Genomic DNA, 25,264 nt, shown 5'->3' with positions numbered 1-25,264 from the left:
AACTGAAACTTAAATAACAATGTAATAAACAAGAACATTTTAAATCTCACAGTGTTTAACATTTAAACACACACACACACACACACACACACACACACACAGAGAGAGAGATTAAGTCTCGCTGTAGTAGACAGTAGGGAAACGTAGCGTAATACACACATTACACACAAACATAATATACTGCATATGAGTCTCTCTCACACCCACCCCCCTCTCTCCCTCTCTCTCTAACCCAGGAAGGTCAAGATGGAGCAAGCGGGTGTTGGAGAAAAGGGAGGGAACTGGTGGCAAACAGAAGAAGAAGAGGAGATAAGAATGTGTGTCAGTGATTCAGAAAAAGCTGAGTGTGGATTAAACTGGACAGTACAGGACAGTAGAGAAGACAAAACACAACAATCAGCTATTTTCCGCCATTCATCTGGAGACAGAGAAAGATGAAGAGTTTGGCCAAACTTCAAGGCAACACAGAGCAACTTCTGATGTCTTTATCAAACACCCTCCCATCTTTGACCCTAAATAACCAGCAATGGGTGAGCAGACACACATTTGTATTGTTTTTAAATGGGAAAATGCTCACTGTAAAAAGTGAGTTAGTTAGTTCATTTTACTTATAAAAGTGAGTAAACCCATTGCTTTTAAGGTAATTAGTTCACTTAAAAAAGTGAGTAAACCTGTTAATGACGTAGTATTATTAAGTAAGTGAATTGTTGAATAATTATAAAAATTAGGTCAACTTACAGTAATTACAAGTTACCACTTGTTTACTCACTGTAAAACCCATTTACAGTGCACTGTAAAAAGTGATTACTTAAAGCGAGTAAACCAATTGCCTTAAATGCAACAAGTTGACTTTACAAAATAATGTACGTAAACCCATTGTGACTTTTTTTTAAATAAAAGTAAACTAATCACTTTTTTCCCAATACACCTTCATTATATTTGCTTCCCCCCCAGCTTTTCTGTATCATGCAAAATGCCATACAGTAAAATGAATCTATTCTTCCAGACTCCAGTGTGTCTTCTAAATTCCATACAGGCTACAATTGTAGATTTTATAGACTTAATAAAGTACCAAATACGTAATATTGTGATAATTACAGTAATTATTTTAAAACAGACATGCTAAAATTGTCTGACACTGTAAAAGGGTTTAGTTTACTTTAAAAAAGTAAGTACAATTAGCATAATTACAAAATTGAGTCAACTTAACTGTTCCAAGTTGTAATGGGTGTACTTTATTTTTGTAAAGTCAACTTGTTGCTTTTAGGGCAATTGGTTTACTCGCTTTAAGTAACTAATCACTTTTTACAGAGTGTAGACAATCTATTTTTTACAGTTCTATCCTCAATAACACTAACTACAAACTCAAACCCAAGATTCTTTGGCTATGTTTTATTTTTATTTTGCTATACTGTTAAGTGCACACACAACGTGGACTACCATTTAATCAAATCAATAAAGACTTATTAAGAGAGGCTGTTTGTGTGTTTTAGTATATAACATACACATTCCAGACAGCTGATGTGACTGATATCACTATCAGTAAATGGCTAAGAGTGATAAAAGAAAATCTGTGTACACAAAATAAATATAAACACAATGCCTACAAACTAATTGGAAGAAAGAAGAAATATGACCAGATTTGACCTCTGTTTTCTGTTTTTTTTTTTGTGATGAAGCACATCAGAATCTAGAACACGCTCTGATACATTTATCCCACATTACCCTAAAAATGATCACTGCGAATAATAAATTGCTGCACATTTTTTAAATTATATTTTATTTCAACTTATTTATTTTATTACTTTTTTCTAATAAACTTCTCATTGTATTAGATCGAAAAAAAATTTACATTTTATTTTGATAAGTTAAAACAACATAACAAACATGTGGTGCCATGGCTTGCTGATGATTTCATTTTTACAGCATGTTAATAAAATGTGCACCAGTAAAATATTTGTAATGCTATTACTGTAACAATTTACGATCATTCCAACAACACTTTAACACATTCCTCTACAACAATACGAGTCTAAACACTTGTGATTGAAAGCAGGTCTGTTTTTTTGTGCCTTAGGGGTACATACTTTCTGTAAAACCACATGAAGCATGTAAGAAACTGTACTGTACCTAGCATTTTAGTCGTTCTGCTAAATTGCTGTGTCAAGGATGTTCTGTAGTATTTCCATTAACAGAAAATGATTACTTCGTGGTTAAAACTAAAGCCTTGCCAAACTTGTGACAACAAGTCATTAGCTCAATACTACTGCTGATATTGCTCCAGGTATAGGCCAAGCTGTCAAATGTTTTCTGCAAATGTTGGAAGCAAGCAAAAGATAAGGCCTCCTGCACATGGTTAAATGGATGTGTTTCTACAGTAGATATTCATGTTCAATCAAGCTTAAAGAGTGTTGTCATAAATGTTTGTATGTTAAATGCAACTATTGGTGAAGGGAATTAATCATTTTTGATTTTCCAAGTCTATATGTTAATGTTCTTAGAAATCTCAACTTGTAAGAGTCATTTTTTTAATTCAAAATGAAAATAACTAAATAAAACATTGCTATTGCAAATGTTGTAATACAAAGAAGTGTGATGAAGCATATTTAGATTTTTCCTAATGATAATTGTAATATAAAAAAGCATGTACATATCTTAATTAAAAGTTGTATTATATTGTCATTAAATTAACATTGTATTATACAGTTGAAGTCAGAATTATTAGCCTCCCTGTTTATTTTTCCCCCAATTTATATTTAACAAATATAAGATTTTTTTCAACACATTTCTAAACAGATTAGTTTTACTAACTCATTTCTAATAACTGATTTATTTTATATTTGCCATGATGACAGTAAATAATATTTTGCTAGATATTTTTCAAGATACTTCTATACAGATTAAAGTGACATTTGAAAAAGCTTAGGCAGGTTAGGGTAATTAGGCAAGTTATTGTATAACAATGGTTTGCTCTGTAGCCAATCGAAAACAAATATAACTTAAAGGGGTTAATAATTTTGGCCTTAAAATGGTTTTAACAAATTAAAAACTGCTTTTATTCTAGCCGAAATAAAACAAATAAGACTTTCTCCAGAAGAGAAAATATTGTGAGACATACTGTGAAAATTTCCTTGCTCTGTTAAACATCATTGGGGAAATATTTGAAAAAAATAAACTTCTCACTTCAACTGTATAGCATTATTGTTTTGTCTTTGATGTTCTCAGATTTAATACGTTTTAAAATGAATTTGAGAATTACCACATTGGCACATTGGCATTTCTAACTATAGGCTTAATTTTGTTCAAGTGAAATATATTTTCTTGTTAGTTTGAAGGTTAAATGTTTTCCAGAGACTCACTCATGTCAGTCTAGTTTGAGGAGGTATGCGGTCTGATTTAGAGTTATTTGAATCATTCAGGTATGGACATGCATTTGATTGCTACTGTGGAAGTAAAGCTAGCTGCAGCTCTGCCCATTCAGAGCTGGAGGACACTACTAAATTTTATGACCTGTTTCAGATCCAGGAACAAAATGAAGGGTGTCTTTTACTGGAAGAAAAACAGGGTTGTTCAAAGAAGGGTGCAGGACCGGAAAATGAAAAACAAAGCTGGAACCAAAGACTCGAACACATACCTGAGGACAAAGGTGAGGGGTCAAACATACCCTGTCAAAATGTTAAGGAGAAGGAGCTTTTTTATCCTATTGAGGAGAAATTCTCTGTCACGCATACAGTGAAAGCACAAATATCTTACCCAAAATGAACCTTTACTCACTATTTACAAGCCTTCAGGTTGTTCCAAAGTTCATTTCAACTGTTTGGTTACCAACATTCTGTAAAATATTTCATTGTGTGATCAGTGGAAGAAAGAATCTCACACTAAATATGACAGAATTTTCCCTTTTTAGGTGAACTATCTTTAACCCTGTAGTTCACCTACAGTGCCAGACTGTATGTATATGAAAGTAGCAAAATTAATGTCAATTTAAAGTTAAAAAAAAAAAAATTGAATTGTGGATATTTTAAGAATAAGTTTTAACAATTACAAGGAGATGAGTAAAAACAAGAACAAAACGCCTCGGTCAAGATACAGTTTGTCTTCATCTGGTGAATATTTCGCTCTCTATGTACACTCCAACATTTGTGATTTAGCAATGAATGTCAAAGAAGGACTTCATTTTCAGCCAGGCAGCCCAAAGGCTTCCAGTGAATTCATCCCACACAAATTTGCCGCATTTAAAACCTGATTTCTTAAAAAAAAAAAAAAAAACAATGATCTTTCACTGCCTAGCTAAGATACAATTTAAAGTGGGCATCAGACTAAACAAGAAGTACTGCAGTATATTATATTTTTTATAAAAAATAAACATTAAAACAAACATTTTATAATATAATAAATATTATATTTTATTTATATTTGAATTACATTAAAACATAGATGCTGTAAAAGGAACCTTATTAAATTGTAAATAGTCACATAAACTTTTGACCGGAAGTTCATAAGTGGCTGAAGAACACTAACGTTAGCTGTGCATAGTTCAACAGAAAAAACAACGTGTTCGGGATGTCTCCATAAGATGGCAATGTTGGGCTCATGACCCAATACTGGAGAGTATCCCATCAATTTACCTTTAAAGGAAAATTCTTTCTTGTACACGGTGGAAAATGTAGCTTCCATTAGCATTAAGTCGACATGTTTGACGCACGTTTCGGCTTCCTGATTCTCCACCTGACGTGTTTATTTAAGTTTAACGTAACTCTTTTCACTTGAATATGTTTGATTATTTTTTTCATACAGATCATGTAATAATATATGTTTAACCAAGAAATCTGAATTTTACAGCTGTAAAAAAAGTTTTTTAAAACAATTTATGGCCTTCAAACTTCAAGCTTTTAAAAAAGTTTTCTAGTAAGGGTTTCTAAAGCAAGCATTAAAATTACTCCTAAAAAATCTTTTTTTATCGACTGTAGGTTGGCTATTTCTCTAGATGTGCATAAATGAACAGCAATTAACTGGCAATCAGCTCTTTTTTTGAGAAATTTGAGAGAGAGAGAGAGAGAGAGAGAGATAAACAATGCACTGTCTAAAGAGAAATACGAGAAGCCTAAAGCATTTACCACATCCTTCTTCACATGCCCTTTCTCTCCTCTTAGCCTCCTAAAGGTTAAGAGTTCAGAATGAATATCTCTATGAATTCGAGCATGATTCAGCGATGTGGGTCTATTTGGATAACGACACAGGGATTATACAGATGTTGCGTGTGGATTCAGAGCTCAGGGATTACCTCTAAACTGAGAGTAGGAGTGTTCATATCTCTGTAAACATCGCCAGAGTGCCACTGCCATGCTGCAGGGTGGCACGGCTGTGTTTACTCGGCTGATATGAAGGGGCATCGTGGCCCACGGGTATGTGGCTGTTCACCCTTCTGTTGGAAGGTTTTGGCCAGGTGCGTGTGTTGCTTCAATCAGAAAGGTAAGACTCTCACTAGTGTGTGTTGCTCTGTCATTTTTGTACTATAGCAGGTTTAATTTTGTTCTGAAACAGCATTTTGTTTTAGTAGATTTAGCTGTTTTTGTGAGGAGTCCCCTGCATACTTGACCAAAACAAAGAGATTAATTAACAAGGTCTTAATTCATTTGAAAAAGATTGCTTGCATGTAACTGAGCTTACTAATTAATAAACATCATCCTGCTGCTGCTTCATTATGTTGCTTGAAAGCTGTAAAAAATTACGATTTATTTAATTGTTGTGTTGTCTGTATCATTTTGCTCGAGTTATACATTTAAATGTGTTATTGGTGATGCATTATTTGCTTGTGAATAGTTGCTTCATAGGCTATATTGCAGGATTATGTTTACGTCCTTTAGAAACAGCTAATCCATTATGTTTCAGATAGAAAAAAGTAAAATCCTTTCAGTTCTGGTCATCATTCTCTCTACTAAAGTCTTACTTTCCTTTTTGTCCTTCAAATAGGGCATGTTTTCACCATATTGTACAGTAAAGCTTTTAAATCAAAGGGAAAAAAACCAATCCGTTTTAAGCTGTATCATCTGCTTATAAGGCAGAATATACTCCATGTGCTGCCAGTTATTTTTGTGGAAAATTTTGTGCAAAAATAACTGCAGGACTAATAGTGGTGGAACTGGAATTTCCCTTGCTGTACATCCATCTTATTACTCTCTGTCTCTACAAGTAATTCTGTGCAAGTTTGTGGTTTTTATTTTTATTGTCCAAATAAATTACTTAGATTACGCATTGTTCAATAATGTCAGCAAAAACTGTTGGAAAAATACATGTACAGGTTCCTTGCTTGATTGTTACAACTTTTAACTTAAAAAATTATCATTCAAATATGAAACGTATAGTATTTTAATAAACAGAAGAACTTTTGTTACAATATAAGTCAACACATTTCTGGATATGTTGCTTTAAAATCTGTACTCTCTCTTTCTCTTTCTCTCTCTCTCTCTTTCTCTCTCTCTCTCTCTCTCTCTCTAGACTCGTACACGTTAACTGGGCTCAGTGATGTCTCCTTGCCTCCAGATGATCCTCCTTCAGCCTCTGTCTCCACTGATGACCTTTCTCCAATCTCTCCCAGCAACCATCAGCTTTTTTCCAGCAGACGAGCATCTGTCACATCCACCCGCTCCATCAAGGCCTTCAAGAGGTGGCTGAGCAGCCCGGTTCGAAGGCTGAGTTTGGGAGGAGGAAACAAGAGTCAGAGTTCAAAGGGAATTCAGAGCCCAGAAGGGTCAACCTACATGTTTCTTCCTCTCTCACCTGCTCAAAGCCCATTGAGCCCAATGGAGAAGTCCCAAAAACTGACCCGCTCCTACAGATCTCTGGTATGCACATAATTTACCTTGCTGTTTAGGGGTTGCAAGATTTATTTTTTTAAATTAAGAGTGCTTTTAAATGTAAAAAATGACAGTACAAATATTATTGTTACAGTTATTTTTTCAAATAAATGTAGTTCTTTTGAACTTTCTGTTCATGAAAGAATCACAAAATGTAATACTTTGCACTCAAAAAAATATTAATCATAACAACTGGTTATTAAAGTAATAGAAATCTAAATATACTCACCGGCCACTTAATTAGGTACACCTGTCCAACTGCTTGTTAACGCAAATTTCTAAACAGCCAATCACATGGCAGCAACTTAATGCATTTAGGCATGTAGACATGGTCAAGACAATCTGCTGTAGTGCAGACCGAGCATCAGAATGGGGAAGAAAGGTGATTTATGTCACTTTAAACGTGGCATTGTTGTTGCCAGATGGGCTGGTCTGAGTATTTCAGAAACTGCTGATCTACTGGAATTTTCACACACAACCATCTCTAGGGTTTACAGAGAATGTTCTGAAAAAGAGAAAATATCCAGTAATATTGATGCCAGAGGTGTGGGTAAAAATGGCCAGACTGGTTCGAGTTGATAGAAAGGCAATAGCAACAACTCGTTACAACTGAGGTATGCAGAAGAGCATCTCTGAACACACAACACGTCTAGTTTTGAGGCGGATGGGCTACATCGGTAGAAGAACACACCGGGTGTCACTCCTGTAAGCTAAGAACAGGAAACTGATGCTACAATTCATACAGGCTCACTAAATTTGAACAATAGAAGATTGGAAAAATGTTGTCTGGTCTGATGAGTCTCATTTTCTCCTGCTACATTTGGATGGTAGGGTCAGAATTTGGTGTCAACAACATGAAAGCATGGATCCATCCTGCCTTGTTTCAATGGTTCAGGCAGGTGGTGGTGGTGTAATGGTGTTGGGGATATTTTCTTGCCACACTTTGGGCCCATTAGTACCAACTTAGCATTGTGTCAACGCCACAGCCTACTTGAGTATTGTTGCTGACCGTGTCCATTCCTTTATGACCACAATGTACCCATCTTTTGATGGCTACTTCCTGCAGGATAACACACTGTGTCATAAAGCGCAAATCATCTCAGATGGGTTTTTTGAACATGACTGAGTTCACTGTACTCAAATGGCCTCCACAGACAGCAGATCTCAATCCAATAGAGTACCTTTGGGATGTGGTAGAATGAAATATTCGCATCATGGATGTGCAGCCGACAAATCAGCAGAATCTGCGTGATGCTATCATGTCAATATGGACCAAAATCTCAGAGGAATATTTCCAGTACCTTGTTGAATCTATGACACAAAGGATTAAGGCAGTTCTGAAAGTAAAAGAGTGTCTATCCTAGTACTAGTAAGGTGTACCTAATAAAGTGGCCGGTGAGTGCATATTAACAACTCATAAAGATTTATAACTACTTGAGGGTGAGTAAATAGTGAGTCAATTAAATTTTTGGGTAGAATATCCCTTCAAGTAAAAATGAAATGTAAATTGTACAAATAGAAACAAATGTATTGTTCAGATTTTTAATACATCAGATACTGACTGATACCTAAATAACGCTAACACCAAAACATAATTATTTCTAAAGGATCCTGTGACATGCAAGACTTGTGAAATGGCTGCCAAAAAGTCAGCTTTGAATCACAGGAATAAATTACATTTAAAGATGTAATAAAACTAAAAAAGTTGTTAAATAAAAATATTTGGAGTAATAATATTTCAGCTTCAACTGCGATGATATTACTGTTTTATCCTGTCAAATCTACAGTACAAGACCACAAGCCCTTGGAAAGAATTTCACACAGCATTATAGAGTGAATGTTAAAAAATAATAAATTCTCTTCCTTTGGGATACAGGACTGTGGTGAACTTTCTAGAGAAACATCTCCTGACAGTCCCTATTACCCAAGATACCTCAATGATCTCTTTCAGGTAGTAAACAAACATTGACTGCTGGATGTAATGAGCATTTTTACATACTGTTTCTGTCTGTTGATTTGTGCTTGTGACGCTAATGAGTGTGATTTCAGAGAAATCAGTCTTTTGATGTTCAAACTAGTGTCAGTCCATCTTTGACTGACAAAACACTTGTAGAACAATCGCAGAGCCTGGAGGACAATGAGCAACACAGAAGAACCGCTTTAGAAAAAAGCATGTAGGTATTTGATTGAAAACTTAAAACATTATTAATAATCCTGCTATACATCTCACAGACCTCATGCTTCACTCACAGATATGTGCTGACAGAGCTGGTAGAAACGGAGAAGCTGTATGTGGAAGATCTGGGGCTTGTTGTTGAGGTTACACATTAATATTTTCACTCACAGTAGATCTTACAAAGTATTTCGTTTAACCCTCATTCTCTGATTTTGCCTCCTCCAGGGTTATATGCTTACAATGAGAAGTTTTGGAGTGCCCGAGTATTTGGAAGGAAAGGACAAAATAGTCTTTGGGAACATTCATCAGATCTACGACTGGCATAAAGAGTAGGTTTACACTTCAGAGGATCTACAGTTGAGATCAAAATCAGAGAACAATTAGATAAACTATTTGAAATTCTTCAGAAAATATTGTGATCTGGCTAGTAGATCAGTGTTTCACAAAATAACCAATGCACTAAAAAAACAGTGGAGGCCATCAGAATAAGATAACAAGGATTTTGGCATATAGAAAACATCTCAAATTATGACTTTCCTTTACACACTTAAAAAAAAAAGTTTGTACCGTCCTATTGTTCATATGTCTTTTATGGACAACCAGCTATTTGAAGGCATTTAAATGAGTTTGAGATATTAACATTTGGGCTGACTAATGTCAGAGGGTTTCAGTCACTTTAGAATGGCTCAGCAGTGAAAACTAATAAATATTGGCTGCCAGATACAGTAAATAAGGTTTCTAAGATAATTAAAGTAATAGTTCACCCAAAAATGAAAGTTACAACATAAATTACTTATCTCCAAGCCATCCTTGGTCTATATGACTTTCTTTTGTCCGATGAACACAGTCAGAGTAGTTTAAAATTTTATCCTGGCTATTCCATGCTGTGTTCTCCAGCCTCCGCGGCCTAGACTGCAGCTCTGTACAGGACGTTTGACCAGAGGAGAAATGGTTGTGCCCAACTGAGCCTAATTTCTATCAAGGTTTTTTTCTTTCACTTTCATCAATTGGTGAAGTTTGTTCCTCGCCACTTGCTTGCTTGGATTGGGACTTGTGGAGCTGCGCATCGATGGATTTGATCTTCAGTGTTTGGACTTTCAGCAGTGAAAGTTAAACCACCCTGAACTGAACTAAACTGAACTCTGAAAACTGGACTGAGATAGTTTCAGTTTTTTATGTTAAGCTGACACAATCTACATTGTAAAAGCGCAAAATAGATAAACATGATAATTGGATTGGCCCGTTTTTTAAAGCTTTTAAGAGTACACAGATCCATTGTAAAATTAACACACACACATGTCTCATGTCTCATAAAGCAAATTTATGTGTTTTGTTCATTTTATTTGTCATGCGTCAAGTCAGAGGTCAGTTCAAGAATGTGTACTTGGCGGCCTCTAGAGGTCAGTGATTTGAGTTTATTATTTATTTAAAAAAATCATATTTTTGTGACAAATACACATAAATTTCCTCAATATGACATATGTTACCCCTCTGGCAGTGTATGTAATGGATCTATGTGCTTTTTTAAAAAGCTTTAAAAACTACTAGCAAACAATATTATACAACATGGAAGAGTCAGGATAAAATTCTAAACTAAGACTGTGTTCGTCTGAAAGTAGAAAGTCATCTACACCAATGATTTAAGGCTAGTGTAAATTATGGGGTGGTTTTCACTTATGGGTGAACTATTCCTTTACGAAATTTATCACCAGATGCAGTAAAACTCAAATAACAGAAATCTGAAAGTTTTTTGATCAGTAAGTTCTCATTTAAGCTTTTTTATACTGTTATTCTGAATATATGTCACTGGTGGAATATGCTTAAAAGCTGCTGTTTTACTTTGAGCTTACAATATAGAAATATACAATATAGGTTATCTCTATATATTGATCTCTTTAAACAGCTATTTTCTTGGAGAGTTGGAGAAATGTGTGTCTGAACCCGACCTGCTAGCACAGCTGTTTATTAAACATGTAAGCATCTTTCCTTCCTTTAATATAAAACGGCAGATTCAACTATTCATATATAATAAAAGCTTAAGTATGTCTGTGTTGCTTAGGAGAGACGGCTCAACATGTATGTTGTCTACTGTCAGAACATGCCAAAGTCAGAGCACATCGTCTCAGAGTACATCGAAACTTATTTTGAGGTAATTCATACTGAAATTTGGGTATAATTAATAAATTATGTGGCAATTTTTACTATTTTGTGGATGATGTAAAAGACTGTATTTGTTTTGTGCTGTCTCTTTATGCAGGATCTGAGGCAACAGCTGGGTCACAGACTGCAGTTAAATGACCTGCTCATCAAACCCGTTCAGAGAATCATGAAATATCAGCTGCTGCTGAAGGTGTGCGCTTGTGCTTTACATAGATACATTCAGTACTCAATCAGTGTTTGGACAGTTTCTTTGAAAATGCTAATGATTACAGAATACAAGTTACATTATTTAAAATACTAAGTGCTATGTATTGCAGCTACAGTAGTCAATACCTGAAGTAGATCACAAATAGTATATATTAATAAATATTAATCATATAATAAAAAAAGAATGAATAAATATAGATATTGTATGTAACTGTAAATAATCTGTATTGTTCAGTACAGATTTAGGTTGTGTGACCATTTCGACGAATAGTTAGAGATCGTTTACACTAAGAAATTTTTGTTTTAAAACAGCGATTTAGAACGAAAACATTCCACGTCCACACTGGCATTTCTGAATAGATTTCCGTGCACATTAAACTGCTGAAAACACACATCACGTAACCATACACACACTCTGGCATACGCTTAAAGCTGCTCAAAGACTATAGAATACACTTAAAAACCTTAAAGGTACTTTGAGCTGCTTCAGCGTATTTTTCGCATCTGAGCTCCAGGCAGTCAGTGGGAGCTATAAGCACACCTGCCCGGCTGAGAGCAGCCAAACGTTGGCCAGTCCTAAATCTGCCACTGGATCTCATCTCTCTGTAGTTGGTAAGCGCGGTCTGTATTTCATCTTGTACAGACCTATATCTAATCCACATTTTAGTCACATTATCACTGTATTTACAGCTAATTAAAAATGTAAGAATTACTGTTGATTATCTTTATAAAATGCTAACAAATGTAACATTTTAATATTGATATCTTACAGTAATACTAAACACTACCTATTGTTAAATTTTCAATACTATTCATATCTTTAATTAAGATTAAAATAATTGAATTTGAAAGCACAAGCCACCATAAAATTTTTAGCACCTCTTTTTTTATTTTGAAATCAAATAAAGATTTAAAATCATAACAAAAAATAATGTGGTAGCTATTATAGAGTTGCTGAAATCAGATCTATGACAGGAAACACTGGCAGTAACAATGCCTTAGAAGTAATTGTTAAATCCCAAATACAAATATATAGACATCCTTAAATCCAAACATTTATTTTAAATCAAAAATTAAGAAGTTATTAATGTAAATACCTTATGTCTGAATTAGTTTAAATCGATTTTGTTCAATATACTGGCAGATATTTGTTATCTTATTAATTTGATAATTAGTTTAATCAATTCTGGCGCTGCTGTGGCGCAGTAGGTAGTGCTGTCGCCTCACAGCAAGTGTATGAGTGTAAATGAGTGTGTGTGAATGCTTCCCAGAGAAAGGTTTGCGGCTGGAAGGGCTGGAAGTTGGTGGTTCATTCCGCTGTGGCGACCCTGGATTATTAAAGGGACTAAGCCGAAAAAGAAAATGAATAAATTAATCAATTCTTAAAGCTAAAAGTGATTGTGTCTTTCTATACTACTTAATGATTTTAATAAAATCAAATATAAAATGCATACATTTACATTTAGATCATATTTTGATGTAGTGTTGACTTCAAGTACATTCATTCATTCAGTTTCCTCTGGAAAATGTTTTATGTTCCAGCATATGTTTTACGCAGCGGATGCCCTTTCAGCCCAGAAACACTCATACAGACTTATTTACACACATTTAGTTTATTCAATTCACCTTTATAGCGCATGAAAACCGGAGCAACGAAACCCACTCGAGGAGAAACATGTAAACTCCACATAGAAATGCCAACTGATTTAGCCGTGACTCGAACCAGCAACCTTCCTGCTGTGATGCGACAGTGCACAGAGCCATTGTGTCGCCCCAATATTGTATGTTTGTAAGTAATACAGGTTGAGCACATCAAGTTGTGTACCATAAATAGCTTTTTGGATGGTATATCTCAGCGATCTGACAATTCAGTAATGCAAATCAAGATTCTTATCATCTCAATTATAAGTATATTGTTACAAAACATCAAAACAAGCCATTTTACATGACTCACAAATGTTTCTGCTCACTGGAATTTACAAAGATAAACATACCGCAACAAAATAATAAAATGCGATACAGTCAAAAACACTACTTACCAAGAAATTAGCAGGTACACATTATTCAGATTAACTTCACTGCATCCAATGTCTGATTGATAACATGATTCCCCTCGCACAAAATGAAAATATTCACGCCTTAAATTGACCAGCATTTGTCCCTAATTGATGCACTCCGTGACACTTTTGACCTTGGTTAGGGCTACCTTGGGCGAAGTTAATGTAAATAGCTTCTGCCAACAAGGAGGGCACTGAAACTTTTAAGCCATCACTGCATTTTCCATATTTATTTCTTCCATATATATGTCTTTCTTCACATTTTAAGAGCTGGTCTAATATCCAAAATGCTTCTAATCCAGTATAAACTGTAAACTGTAAACTGTGCTGATGTGTGTTTATTGACAGGACTTCCTGAAGTACTACACTAAAGCGGGCAGACAAACAGAAGATCTTGAGGTACAGCTTGTACTGGCATATAAAAGAGTGTAAACTCATTATCAGGTGGCGTATTGAATTATTGTTCTGTCCTCTTTTTGTGTCCTTATCACAGAGGGCCGTTGAGGTCATGTGTTTTGTTCCAAAGCGATGCAATGACATGATGAATGTTGGACGACTGCAGGGTTTTGAGGTAAGACACAAATACACTGCTCCAGATTCCAGAATAAACTCAGCATGAGTCCATTATTTCATCAATAATGATCTATTTTACCACTTGTAGTTTTTAATCAGCTTTCTTACCTATATGTGAGGCCAAAGATTGACTCAGATCATAATGATTGGTTCACAGGGTCAGCTGAGAGCACAAGGGAAACTCCTGCAACAGGACACCTTCACATTCATTGAGAACGAGAACAGCATCCTCTCACGTCCCAAAGAGAGACGAGTGTTTCTTTTCGAGCAGCTCATCATCCTCAGTGAGCCAATGGACCGCAAGAGAGGCTTTTCCCTGCCAGGATACGTCTATAAAAACAGCATCAAGGTGAGAAGCTGTAAAGGTAGAGAAATGGGTGATTGTTTGGAAAATAAATGCTGGCAAAAAAAATATTAAAATTATTAAAAATAAGCCAACACAAATTGTAAGGATTAGTTATATTAGGTTTATGTAGGTGATGTACAGTTGTAAGTACATTTTAAATTTTGAATAATAACACATTATGTCAAGTTAACTCTAAAAATAATGTTTGAAAATATTATCTTACAAACTTCCACTATGCCAAAGTCCCTTTAAGGCAAGTCAATTCACTCGGCAGCCATCTTTGCAACACTTTTCAGGCAATATGCTTAAGTGTTCTTACGATTTAAGCTTACGATTAAACTTCATATTAGGAATCACCACTGAAATTAAACATCTGTCTCTTTAGTTTCATTTCTAATCGTTCGAATTACACAAAATCTACAGAAGCTCATGTCTGGTCCAAGCCCTTCCCCTGGAGAATCGTCAGTCTATAGAGGTCAATGATTGGCTTCTGTACTACAAGGCGGGGCTTCATTCTCCATATTAGGGCTGGGTGATAAAATCGCTATTGATATTTATTGACCGAATTCAAGGCCACACTGAGCACGCGCCTTGGAAACAATGGCAATAATCTTAGGGTGTAGTTTGTCATTTCCATTGGATGCGCGCAACTTGCAGGACGTGCGTATTGGAGCGATACGCACATGTTGTGCAAGTGGCACACAAATGACGCAGGTGCATTTTCCATTTTCCAAGTGCACCTATTTCGAATGCGGCGAAAGACACCAGGCGAATGCAAGGTTAACGCATGGTCAAGGAAACGACGCATTCCATTTGTCACTTTAGGTCGGAATAACAATACACGTAGAAATAAGTGTCGTATAGCAGCAGTGAGGTGATTGTAAATAAAAAATTATGTTTCCAGAGTGGCTTTTTGGTTTCTTTTTTGTGCATCCCGGGCACCAGCTCCCAATCTGAAAAAATTTTTTATCACAAGGGGTTATATAGTCATCCAACTTCACAATATGTAATGTTGCAGTGAGTTGCAATTTGTAATGTATGATGTTGGTTCTTTTACTTGAAAGCTCAGATTTAAGTATCATAATTTGTTTTGTTTAAAGAGTTTGACGTTTACTATATCATTATTATTCACACCTTGTGTTGATCTACCTTTACCATTGCACACACTTTGTTACATTTGATTTATCAAGTCTCTTTAACACTTATGTTTATTTTATTATAAAGAGATCAGATATTTTGTTTAAATGTTTTGATTTTGACTATTTGCTTTAGTAATGTTGGTAAATTAAAATAAAGTGGTAAAAATTTTTTTTAAATCCTAATATATCTTAATGTATTGTTAAAAATATTCAAGAATTATCGATATTAAATTATATGAAACATGATATCATGAAAATTATTTTTGCAATATCGCCAGCCCTACGCCATATTAAGTGTTACACTTTTCCCCATTAAAAACGTCACGAGTGGAATTTCTTGTGTATTCTATAGTCTTTTAGTATACATATACAATGCTTCACCCTATTCACAGTGTTTACCCTTGACAAAAAAAAAACATTTGCATAAACATCTTTTTTCTGTATTATTTGTTATATCAGTCATTTTAAAAAATAAATTTTGTGTCCTTATGTTCTGGTCAACTCCGTTATCATCAGTTATAAAAAAGGCATAGCATTGTTTAAAGCACTGGTAAAAAGGTATGTGACTTGCTCCAAATTATGTCACTTCCACTGGTTAGAAACTCTGTAAGGCACTGAAGCATGTCCATTATACTACTCTCATTCATTTGTACAAAATGTTTAGGACAAAACAGAATAGTTGGATAGAAGATAAGATAGTAGATTAATTATATTTTCTTCTGTTATTGTGATAATTAAGTGAATTTCTAAAATGAAAACTGAAAGGAAAACTGCATACAAGTCTGTTTTATAATTGCCATTTGGTATCTGGTTTGAGTTTAGCATCTTGAGTTTAATTACAAAATGCTAGAAAACTCTATTATTGCCAACTCTGTTAGTGGTTTAAAATGTTTACCATTAAGTTAAATAACAATTAGCAACAGAATCAAATGTTTCATATCACATTAACAGTTTACTGAAAATTATACACTGGTTGTGGGATTCCAGTTTAAAGAAAATGAATGGAGCATTCTTGATATTTACCTGCAATTCTGGAATAAGAATGTAAAGTAGAATGGGTGTTGTTCAGGAGTTGTAGGACAACTTTGAGAACTGGTTTTGATCCACTTCTAATGCTGACTACTATGCATACAGTTAAAGTCAAAATTAATAGCCCTCCTGTTTTCTTTTTCTTTTTCTTTTTTTTTTCTTTTTCAATCATTTCCCAACTTATCTTTAACATCAAGAAATTTTCACAGTATTTTGGAAAATATTTCTTTCTTCTGGAGAAAGTCTTATTTGTTTTATTTCAGGTAAAATAAAAAACTTTTTTTAAAAACATTTTAAAGTTAATATTATTAGCCCCTTAAACAGCATTTTTTTTTTATTGTCTACAGAACAAACCATCATTATACAATGACTTGCCTAATTACTCTAACTTGCCCTAATTAGCCTTGTTAAGCCTTTAAATGTCACTTTATGCTGTATAGAAGAGTCTTGAAAAATATCTAGTAAAATATTATATACTGTCATCATGGCAAAGATGAAAGAAATCAGTTACTAGAAATGAGTTATTAAAACTATTATGGTTAGAAATCTGTTGAAAAAAATCTTCCCTCTGTTAAACAGAAATTGGGGGAAAAAAAGTGTACAGGGGGCCGAATAATTCCGGAGAGCTAATAACTCTGACTTTATCTGTATGGGTATATTTGTGTCTACAGATCAGTTGTTTATCCATTGAGGATCGCTGCCCAGAAGACCCCTGTCGGCTGGTGCTGACATCTCGTAATATAGATGGAAGTTTGCAAAAATTCATTCTCCGTGCATCCTCCTCAGAGATCAGAACGTCCTGGGCAAACGACATCATACAGATGCTAGAGACACAGCGCAACTTTTTAAACGGTATCATTATCACAGCTTCCCTGACCATTCTGTGACCTTGCCAGACATTAGACTTCCTAATGGACTCTGCCTCTGTCTCATCCATCACAGCCCTGCAGTCTCCTATCGAATTCCAGAGGAAAGAAATCAAATCCCTCAGTCTGGGAAAGAGCATGACAGCATCAGCCTCACTGAACTCTGGCCTGCGACCCTACAGCTCTGCTTCTATAGACCGTCAGACTCTGCCCTGCCTGCAGTCCTGGCATTCCTCACAACCCTCGACGCCTCCCTGAAAGGTCAGTGGCTCACGTACATTACTCATTTTAGATTAACTTGCAAGAGAACTCCTCATAAAAACATAAACATATTATCACATCATTTTTTAAGAGTTCAGATGCAAAAACTCAAAATGCCATCTAAAATTTTGTCCTGAAATGAGCATTTTCTCAGCCTCCCATGTTAATGTTCAGTTATTTCTTTTTAAAGGCAATGAAAGCAACCATAAGCATGAAGTTACTAAACCCATACAGAGGAGTCTGAGAAAAAGGCTCATTTTAGAAGAAAATTTCAGACAGTTTTTTGCATCTGAACTCTTTTTTGTTTGTTTGTTCTTATCCCAGTTTTAATGTTAGTGAATATAGAGTCAGCTTTTAGTATAAAACATGCCCAAACCATCTCCATATATGGGCTTGCACAAGACTCCCTTTACAGACTTTTGTCACAGCGTTCAACCATATTGCAGTCTCAGACACCTTCTTACCAGATTCTGTTTAAAGAGTCATGGCGAGTCATTCTCAACAAACGTTCAAACAGAGTAAATACTTTTGATTATCTATATGTATATCTGTGTTGTTATTCAAAGAAAACTTATCATGAAATATTTGGAAGAGCTTGTAATTTTTCTTCATCAAAATTTGGACGTTAAAGGATTAGTTTTAGCAAAAACGAAATTTTTGTTATTAATTACAACCCTCATATCTTTATAGTCTCTTGTGTTTATCTTCAGAACACAAATTAAGATACTTTAGATGAACTCAAGAGTTTTCTGAGCCTCTATAGACAGCGATAGTCCAGAGACATTCAAAGTCCAGAAAAGGAAACAAAACATTGTCAATACCTTCCATGTGATTTCAGTGATTGAACTGTAATCATGTGAAGCTCAAAAAAATATGTATGCTTCCACAATTCCAACAATTTTCATGTCATAGCTAACACACATATCGGGCTTTGGGCCTGCTTTAGAAAAACAAAACAAAAAAGTTTAATGAGATCTAATGAGTGTGGTCTGGAAGCGCCAGTGATGCCTTGGGCATAGAGATTTCCAGCCACTTGCAATAGAGAACATGAAAAAAAAAATTGCTAATGGCAAAGCTGTGAAAAATGTTAGAGGAAAGGCAAACTTCTGGTCAACTTTTCAAATAGGTGTGTGTTTACTGCCGGCAATATGCTTTTACTTAAAAAAAAAAAAACTTTCTTTAAAGAAATAATATGAAAAAATTAAGTAAGTTATCTTAAAACATGCAAAGTATTTTATATTTAGATTAAGGATTATTTTGTTTTTCCCATTGGCAGAGTATTTTGCTTGTTTTTAGAAAGAACTCACTTCATTTTTCCATATTATTTCTTAAAACAAGACAAATTCTTTTTTGCTTGTCTTGAAAATGCTTCTTGATTTAATAATTTTTCAATATCAGGACTAGAAACACTCCAAAAATTCATCAGCATTTTTGCAACGTGTTGTGTTGCGCTGTTGACCCTAATGGCAACACGTTGTACACACACAGTGACCCGATGAGGAAAAGAAGACATAGGTGCACATAGCCATGTTTTGTACCACACAAAAGCGTTCTTAGAACGCCATATGTTTACAGTTGAGCTACTGAAATAACAGGGAATGCTTTGACAATATTTTGGTTTCTTTTCTAAACTTTGAGCATCCCTGGACCATTGCTGACCATAGTAGGCCAGAGTGCTCCTGGATTTCATCTAAAATATTTTAACGTGTTCTCATGTTTAAGGAAAGTCTTGGACAGGTGTGTCCAAAGTCGGTCCTGGAGGGCCTGCAGAGTTTAGCTCCAACCCCAATTAGACACACCTGAACCAGCTATTCAAGCTCTTTCTAAGTATACTAGAACATGGGTGTCTAAACCCAGTCCTGGAGGGCCTGTGTTCTACAAAATTTAGTTCCAACCCCAATTTTACACACCTGGGCTAGAGACACTGGACCTCCAAGAAAGAGTTTGGATGACCCTTGTCTTGGGGCTTTAGGATGACATGAGGATGAGTAAATAATAACAGGTTTTTTCAGTTTTTGGGTGAACTTGATTCTTTAAATTCCCAAAAAACATTTAAAGAGATCCATTCGTCCTCATAAGTGTTTTTTTTTTCTTATACATTTCTTTAAAAAAACTAACATACCATTTCACTCAATGTCTGTTATTTGCAGCTTTCTGTTGGTCCTGCAGAGGCACTTTTTCATCTTCCTTCGCACTCAAGATAAAGCAAGACCATTTTACATTACCTGTGTCCAGAAAAAGACTGAATGGAGGAGGTTAAATTATTCATTTCTAATGATTTATAATGTGACTTAAAAGTTATACGATAATAAGTCATGTACTGTAAAGTTCAGGTATATGCATACATGAATTCTTGTAAAAAGAATTGTTCTTTTCTTCTTTCACTCAGATGTTTTCATTAGCAGTGTACAGTATTAGCATTTTGAAATCTGAAAAGTCAATTAAAAGGATGTTAGTTATTCCAGACTCATGTTCTGTGACAAGACAGAAGAAATGGCACAAAACGTTATCACCAAGTTCTTTATCTCATTCCATTCAACAACAAACGTTTTGTTTTTGTTTGTTTTACATTTACAAAAAGAAAGGAAAAAAATGAGAAAAACAGTTCCTCCCTTTATTCTTAAAGGCCTTTTGCATACTCCATTATGTACTTTTTTTTTTAAAAACAACCAATAGGCAGCCACATTTTTGGGGGAGGGTTGGGGGCAGAGAATTAGCAACGTACTGGTAGAGATACAAAACACCAACAGAAACCAGGAGTCATGCAGACACAGTGAGAAACCCAGAGATGAGGAGATAGATTCTTTGCAGTGAATTGAGGAGGAAGCAGGGAGGCTTTTGAGAAACACGCAGTCAATAAACCTGCACTTCTATTCCATTAAGCTCATTAGAAATGAACCATGAGAATCAACCGGCCCTACGCCAACGCTTTTGCATGCTCCCCTTTTAACCATGCTTTCACTTGAATATGCAGGGCAGATTAATGGTCTCCAAACAGCATCAATGCAGCTCTAAAATTAGTTTAGCAGGACTACATCCTTTACTTTTTCTAGCCCACAACAAGCTCAGTGACTTGCACACAGCGATAAAGCATTTTTGGGAGCGTCACGGGGCATTTGGGTACAAAACAAGTGCGCAAGAGTTAGTTTTTAATTCCTTTATACACCGTTATATTCAATGTTTACTCATTATGTAATAAACCTCTCGTTGTTTTTACACGTTCATATCCTGCATCTCTTTTAAGGCTTTTTGGACAGCCGTGCACATATTTACTCTAGTATGGCACCATTTTTTGTTTTAGACAAAAAGAAAGAATTATCACACGCCCAACAAACATTCACGCGCAGAGGTCTACTCTTTGACAAGGCCATAATGCTTTTTGAAGAATTGGTGGTGCAATGGATAATGCAGCAAACAGTCATTTGGGCCTCATGTTCATGAGCGATGGTGAAAAGTTTACTTGATGTACTTTAAAAAACTCGTTCTTTCTCTCACATACGCACATAAAACAAGCAATATGCAAACACGCATAACTAAAATACACTCAAGGATGGTTTAGACAATGAATTACATGCTTTTACTCTTACAGAAGTTGGCTGCATTCAGTCTGGATATTTTTTTATATTATTATTTTTATTTCCTATCAATTACACGGTTCAAACCAAAGATTTGGACACATTTGAATTGTTTCTTATTATCTTTTAATCTTATTTATTAATTTTTGTTGAGAATCGATAGATTAATCAGTTTGGGTCAGATTAAGACGAGACGTCAAATTTTGCTGTTTGCATCAAATTAAATTTACGAAAGTTTTTTATATACATAATTCAAACAAAAATTTTCAATAACTTTGTTAAATACGGGGGAAGTAATGTCATTTAGCATAACGGATACACTACCGTTATAAAATCTGACCTCTACGTACTAAAATGTAAAACAAAACAAGAAAAGAGACAATTTTTTTATTCATAATGACTCAAAATTTAAGATAAACCAAAAAGGGAAAGTTTAAAATGATAAAAAAGGACATAATCAATACGAGACATTTTTTCATGCTTAAAAAAACCCTTTAGTCTTTGACCTATTTACATCATACTAAAAAAATTACTATTTTTAAAAAAGTAAAATACATTAAAAAGCCCCTAAAAAAAAAAGTTTTTAAATCCCTAAAAAGTTTTTAAAATTGAGCTTCCATGCAATGTGCAACAGCTCTAAGTGAATGAAAACATCCAGCTGAGGTTTAAATCTGAAAGTGCACCATGTTTAAAGCTATTGATTCTTTAACAAAATAGGCGACTTGCATGCATATCAGCCTGTTGTTGGTGACCCCCAACACCAAAATGTGACCTTTTATAATGCAAAATAAGAGCTTTGTAAGTAAATTTGAATAAATTAAGGGACCAGGTTTGGCTAATTGTCATTTTGATTATATTCAATATTTCTTTTTTCTAAAAATATTTTTTTTTCTCTTTTCTAAATTGATCATAAAATATGGAAAACAATATTAAACAATTAGTATGTGTCCAAATTTTTGATACTAGCATATTTATTTTCACATCTGAGAGATTCTATCAACTTGTTTGTTTTGTTTTAGTAAGCTTAGTCTCAGCCATTCTGTAGAGCAAAAGCCTCTGACTGGACTCAAAACTAGCTCAAACAAAAGAAATGTCTTTATATTAAGTGCCTTTGGAATATACGCTTATGATAATGACTGCTAACTAATAAATAAAAACTAGCATCACATCGCTCTGCCATTAACTCAGGCATGCATTGCAGTACAATGAGACACAATCTTAAAAAAACCCGGCAATCAAGACAAATAAATAAAAACAAACATACAAAAAATAAATATGTTTCACCAGGACAGTGATTAAGCCTTTGGCACAGTCATTCTTAAGAACAGAAAAACACAAAAGTTCTTACTGATGTATCCCAAATCCCCCCTCTGTCTCTCGCTGAGAAATCTGTGGGAGTGTGTATGTGAGAGGGAGAATATATGGCGATGACAGTGATATGTTGGATTGTCTGTGGTTTGATGTCCAGTCTGTTCCTTTTTTTCAGTGACTCTGAGGGTCTGGTCTCTCCAATTGAAGTCCATTTGTTTTAGTGCAAACGTACAGAGAGACGACCCTCAAAACAAAATGAAACACACACATACGCATGTACACACACAATTAATGCCAGGCAGGGAGCAGATGTGACATTCAATGCGAATATCCCAAATGACGTGTCTCCCTTTATCTATATTTAAAAATTCTAAAAGATTCAACGCATTTACCTCCTCAGTCTTCTCTTTGCTCTTCAGCTTCAAAATAAACGTTCTCCTTGGTTTATAGGACTATTGGGCTCAAAAATTTAAATTCTGTCATTATTTAAAGGGGTCTTTAACAAATCATATTTTATAATAATAATTTTAAAAATTATTAGGTTACAGTAACAAACTGTAAAAAAAATCTGTAATTGTACGGTTTATTTACAGCTGGGGTGCAAAAAAAAAAAAAAAAAAAGTAAAATAACGGCCATTAAAATACAGACATTTACCATAAAATAACGGATATTAAATTAGACATTTACCGTAAAATAACGGATATTAAATTAGACATTTACCGTAAAATAACGGATATTAAATTACAGAAATTTACAACAAAATTTAAAATTTAAGGAAATTTCTGTAATATTACGTCCATTATTTTACTTTTTTTTTTCTCGGCACAACAGCTGTCAGAAATAAGCCATAAAATTACTGATTTCTTTTACAGTGTAGTAATAGGCTAATTTCTGTCCTGTTTCGACCTCCGCATATGTACACACTGCTTGAAAATGCGTGGCAGATTGTAATCTGAATGACTAAAAGTTTGCATGTTTAAAAATTAAATAAAGATTAGGTGCCAAAGATGAAAAGGATAGATGTGTGCCAACTAGGGCTGCACAATATATAGTTTCAGCATCCATATCACAATGTGATCATGTGATCATTCGACAATAGTCACATTGCAGGATCTGCAAAGTTTAGCTTCAGTTTATTCATTCCTCAGGAAATTTGAGTGGAAATATAGCTGACCAAGAACCAGATTGTTGAGTGTTTGTGAAGTTTCAACCTACTAGAGTGAAATAGTGCCTGTTTGCTTTGTTTTAAGGACTATGCATGATTTCAAGTGCATTTAAATAGTTTGCGTACAAGAAATTATAACAATTTAACTTTTATACAATGAAGACTGTGTACTTTTATTTGCTTACATTTAATTATTCAACTTACACAAACAAATCTGGCCTATGAAATCATCCCAATCCAAATAAGATGATGAGTTCTTTTCAAACTGAGCTATTCAAGTCATCTGGTGAAATAAATAAAATCATATTGCAATAAATATCGAAGAAAAACGAAATATTGCAATGTCAGATTTCCACTATCGTGCAGCCCTAGTGCCAACCAATGCAATGTGTGGTGCGACATTAATTTTGAATGCAATTTAGTGACAGCATTTTTGTTTCAATCTTTCTGAAAAGCCACCATTGAATTGTGTTTTGTTTGTAAAACAATCCACAATAAAAAAAAGTTTGATGAAGTTGAAATGAAGTTAAAAAGGACCTAAAGCAGTCTACAACTACAATATAAATACAGTTTATCCAATATTTCCTGATGTTGGGATGTTTTTCCACATGTTTTTCCCACAATTTATGCCATTTGTTTGTCCGACAACAGCCTAAATCAGTGGGTGGGGCTAAACAGACAGTGAAGCAAGCAGTGGTCTTCAATAGTGGAGGCGGAGTTTAACCACACTATTACATCATAGAGTGACTCATTCACAACTGATTATTTTGGTAACCTGGATTCAACGCAAGCTGTTTTAGACTAATGGGCACACTGAGTTCTGAAACTTAGAGAATATTTTTATACCTCAGTGACCTCTTAAATGTCAAAAGATCAAATGAGTTTTGACTTGTCAGTTCACCACCCCGTTTGGTTGAGTAAATAATGACAGAATTTACGTTTTTGTGCTCAACCGGACCTTTAAATGTGATGAATAAACACGGTTGGCTGAGGAGAGGAGAAAAAGATATCATTTACGGAATGGTTTGATCTGTATCTAAAGAATTCTTTTGAACAAAATAAAGCTAAAGAAAGGAGAGACAAAAATACGACATCTTCAGGTATCAAAAAAACTAATCAGCCATCACTGTGCGTCTCATCCGTCTGTCATGTCCGATCACATTAGGACTCTTTCCGTAAGAAGAGGCCTATTTGAGCTCCCCCAATGGGGCCGTATACAGTAGATGCACCTCCAGTGTCTTCACGGGCCCCTTTTAGCGACTCGGGGAGAGAGTGTTCGTTTGAGGGAGGACGTGTGAAAGGAAAGAAGGCATAGTCAGGGTGTGTTCAGTTGTGTGTTAGACACTGAAAGCGGTTTTTGAAGTACAAGAGGCCATTTTTGGTGTGCGTCGCATCGGATGAAGCTGGAGGGTAACGGAACTTTGCGTACGTTTTGTCGCTTTCCGATTGGCCCCAGGGCAGCTTGATCTTAGTGGCGTGGTTCACAATGACATCATCACACGAACCAACATGCAGAGAGCCGAGCCCATCGATGAAAAACT

At 35.0% G+C, this 25,264-nt stretch overlaps 2 protein-coding genes across 4 annotated transcripts in view; one reads left to right on the top strand and one right to left on the bottom strand.

Moving 5' to 3' along the window:
• Nucleotides 1–321: 321 nt before the first annotated feature.
• On the top strand, nt 322–20,887 carry arhgef25b (Rho guanine nucleotide exchange factor (GEF) 25b). 2 transcript variants are annotated; one of them, XM_021477209.3, is made up of 16 exons: nt 322–530; nt 3,520–3,646; nt 6,499–6,845; nt 8,734–8,808; nt 8,907–9,031; nt 9,110–9,176; nt 9,259–9,362; nt 10,937–11,006; nt 11,093–11,182; nt 11,291–11,383; nt 13,806–13,856; nt 13,951–14,028; nt 14,188–14,379; nt 17,216–17,396; nt 17,487–17,671; nt 19,822–20,887. In XM_021477209.3, exons 1-15 carry the CDS (start codon nt 435–437, stop codon nt 17,666–17,668), a joined length of 1,878 nt encoding a protein of 625 aa, XP_021332884.1. In that variant the 5' UTR covers nt 322–434; the 3' UTR covers nt 17,669–17,671; nt 19,822–20,887. The 2 variants fall into 2 exon arrangements, with proteins under 2 accessions (XP_021332884.1, XP_021332885.1); XM_021477210.3 differs by lacking the exons at nt 322–530; nt 3,520–3,646 and adding an exon at nt 5,079–5,472.
• Nucleotides 20,178–25,264, bottom strand: part of b4galnt1b (beta-1,4-N-acetyl-galactosaminyl transferase 1b) — a 33,407-nt gene continuing 28,320 nt past the window's right edge. Inside the window, exon 12 of one of the 2 annotated variants that reach the window (XM_005166089.5) lies at nt 20,178–25,264. In XM_005166089.5, the coding sequence (XP_005166146.1) occupies nt 25,050–25,264 (215 nt within the window). In that variant the 3' untranslated portion in view covers nt 20,178–25,049. The other variant, XM_005166090.6, reaches the window with a different exon arrangement.

Source organism: Danio rerio, chromosome 6 (genome assembly GCF_049306965.1).
Source record: "Danio rerio strain Tuebingen ecotype United States chromosome 6, GRCz12tu, whole genome shotgun sequence".
NCBI lineage: Eukaryota > Metazoa > Chordata > Actinopteri > Cypriniformes > Danionidae > Danio > Danio rerio.
This window is presented reverse-complemented; position numbering and strand designations above follow the sequence as displayed.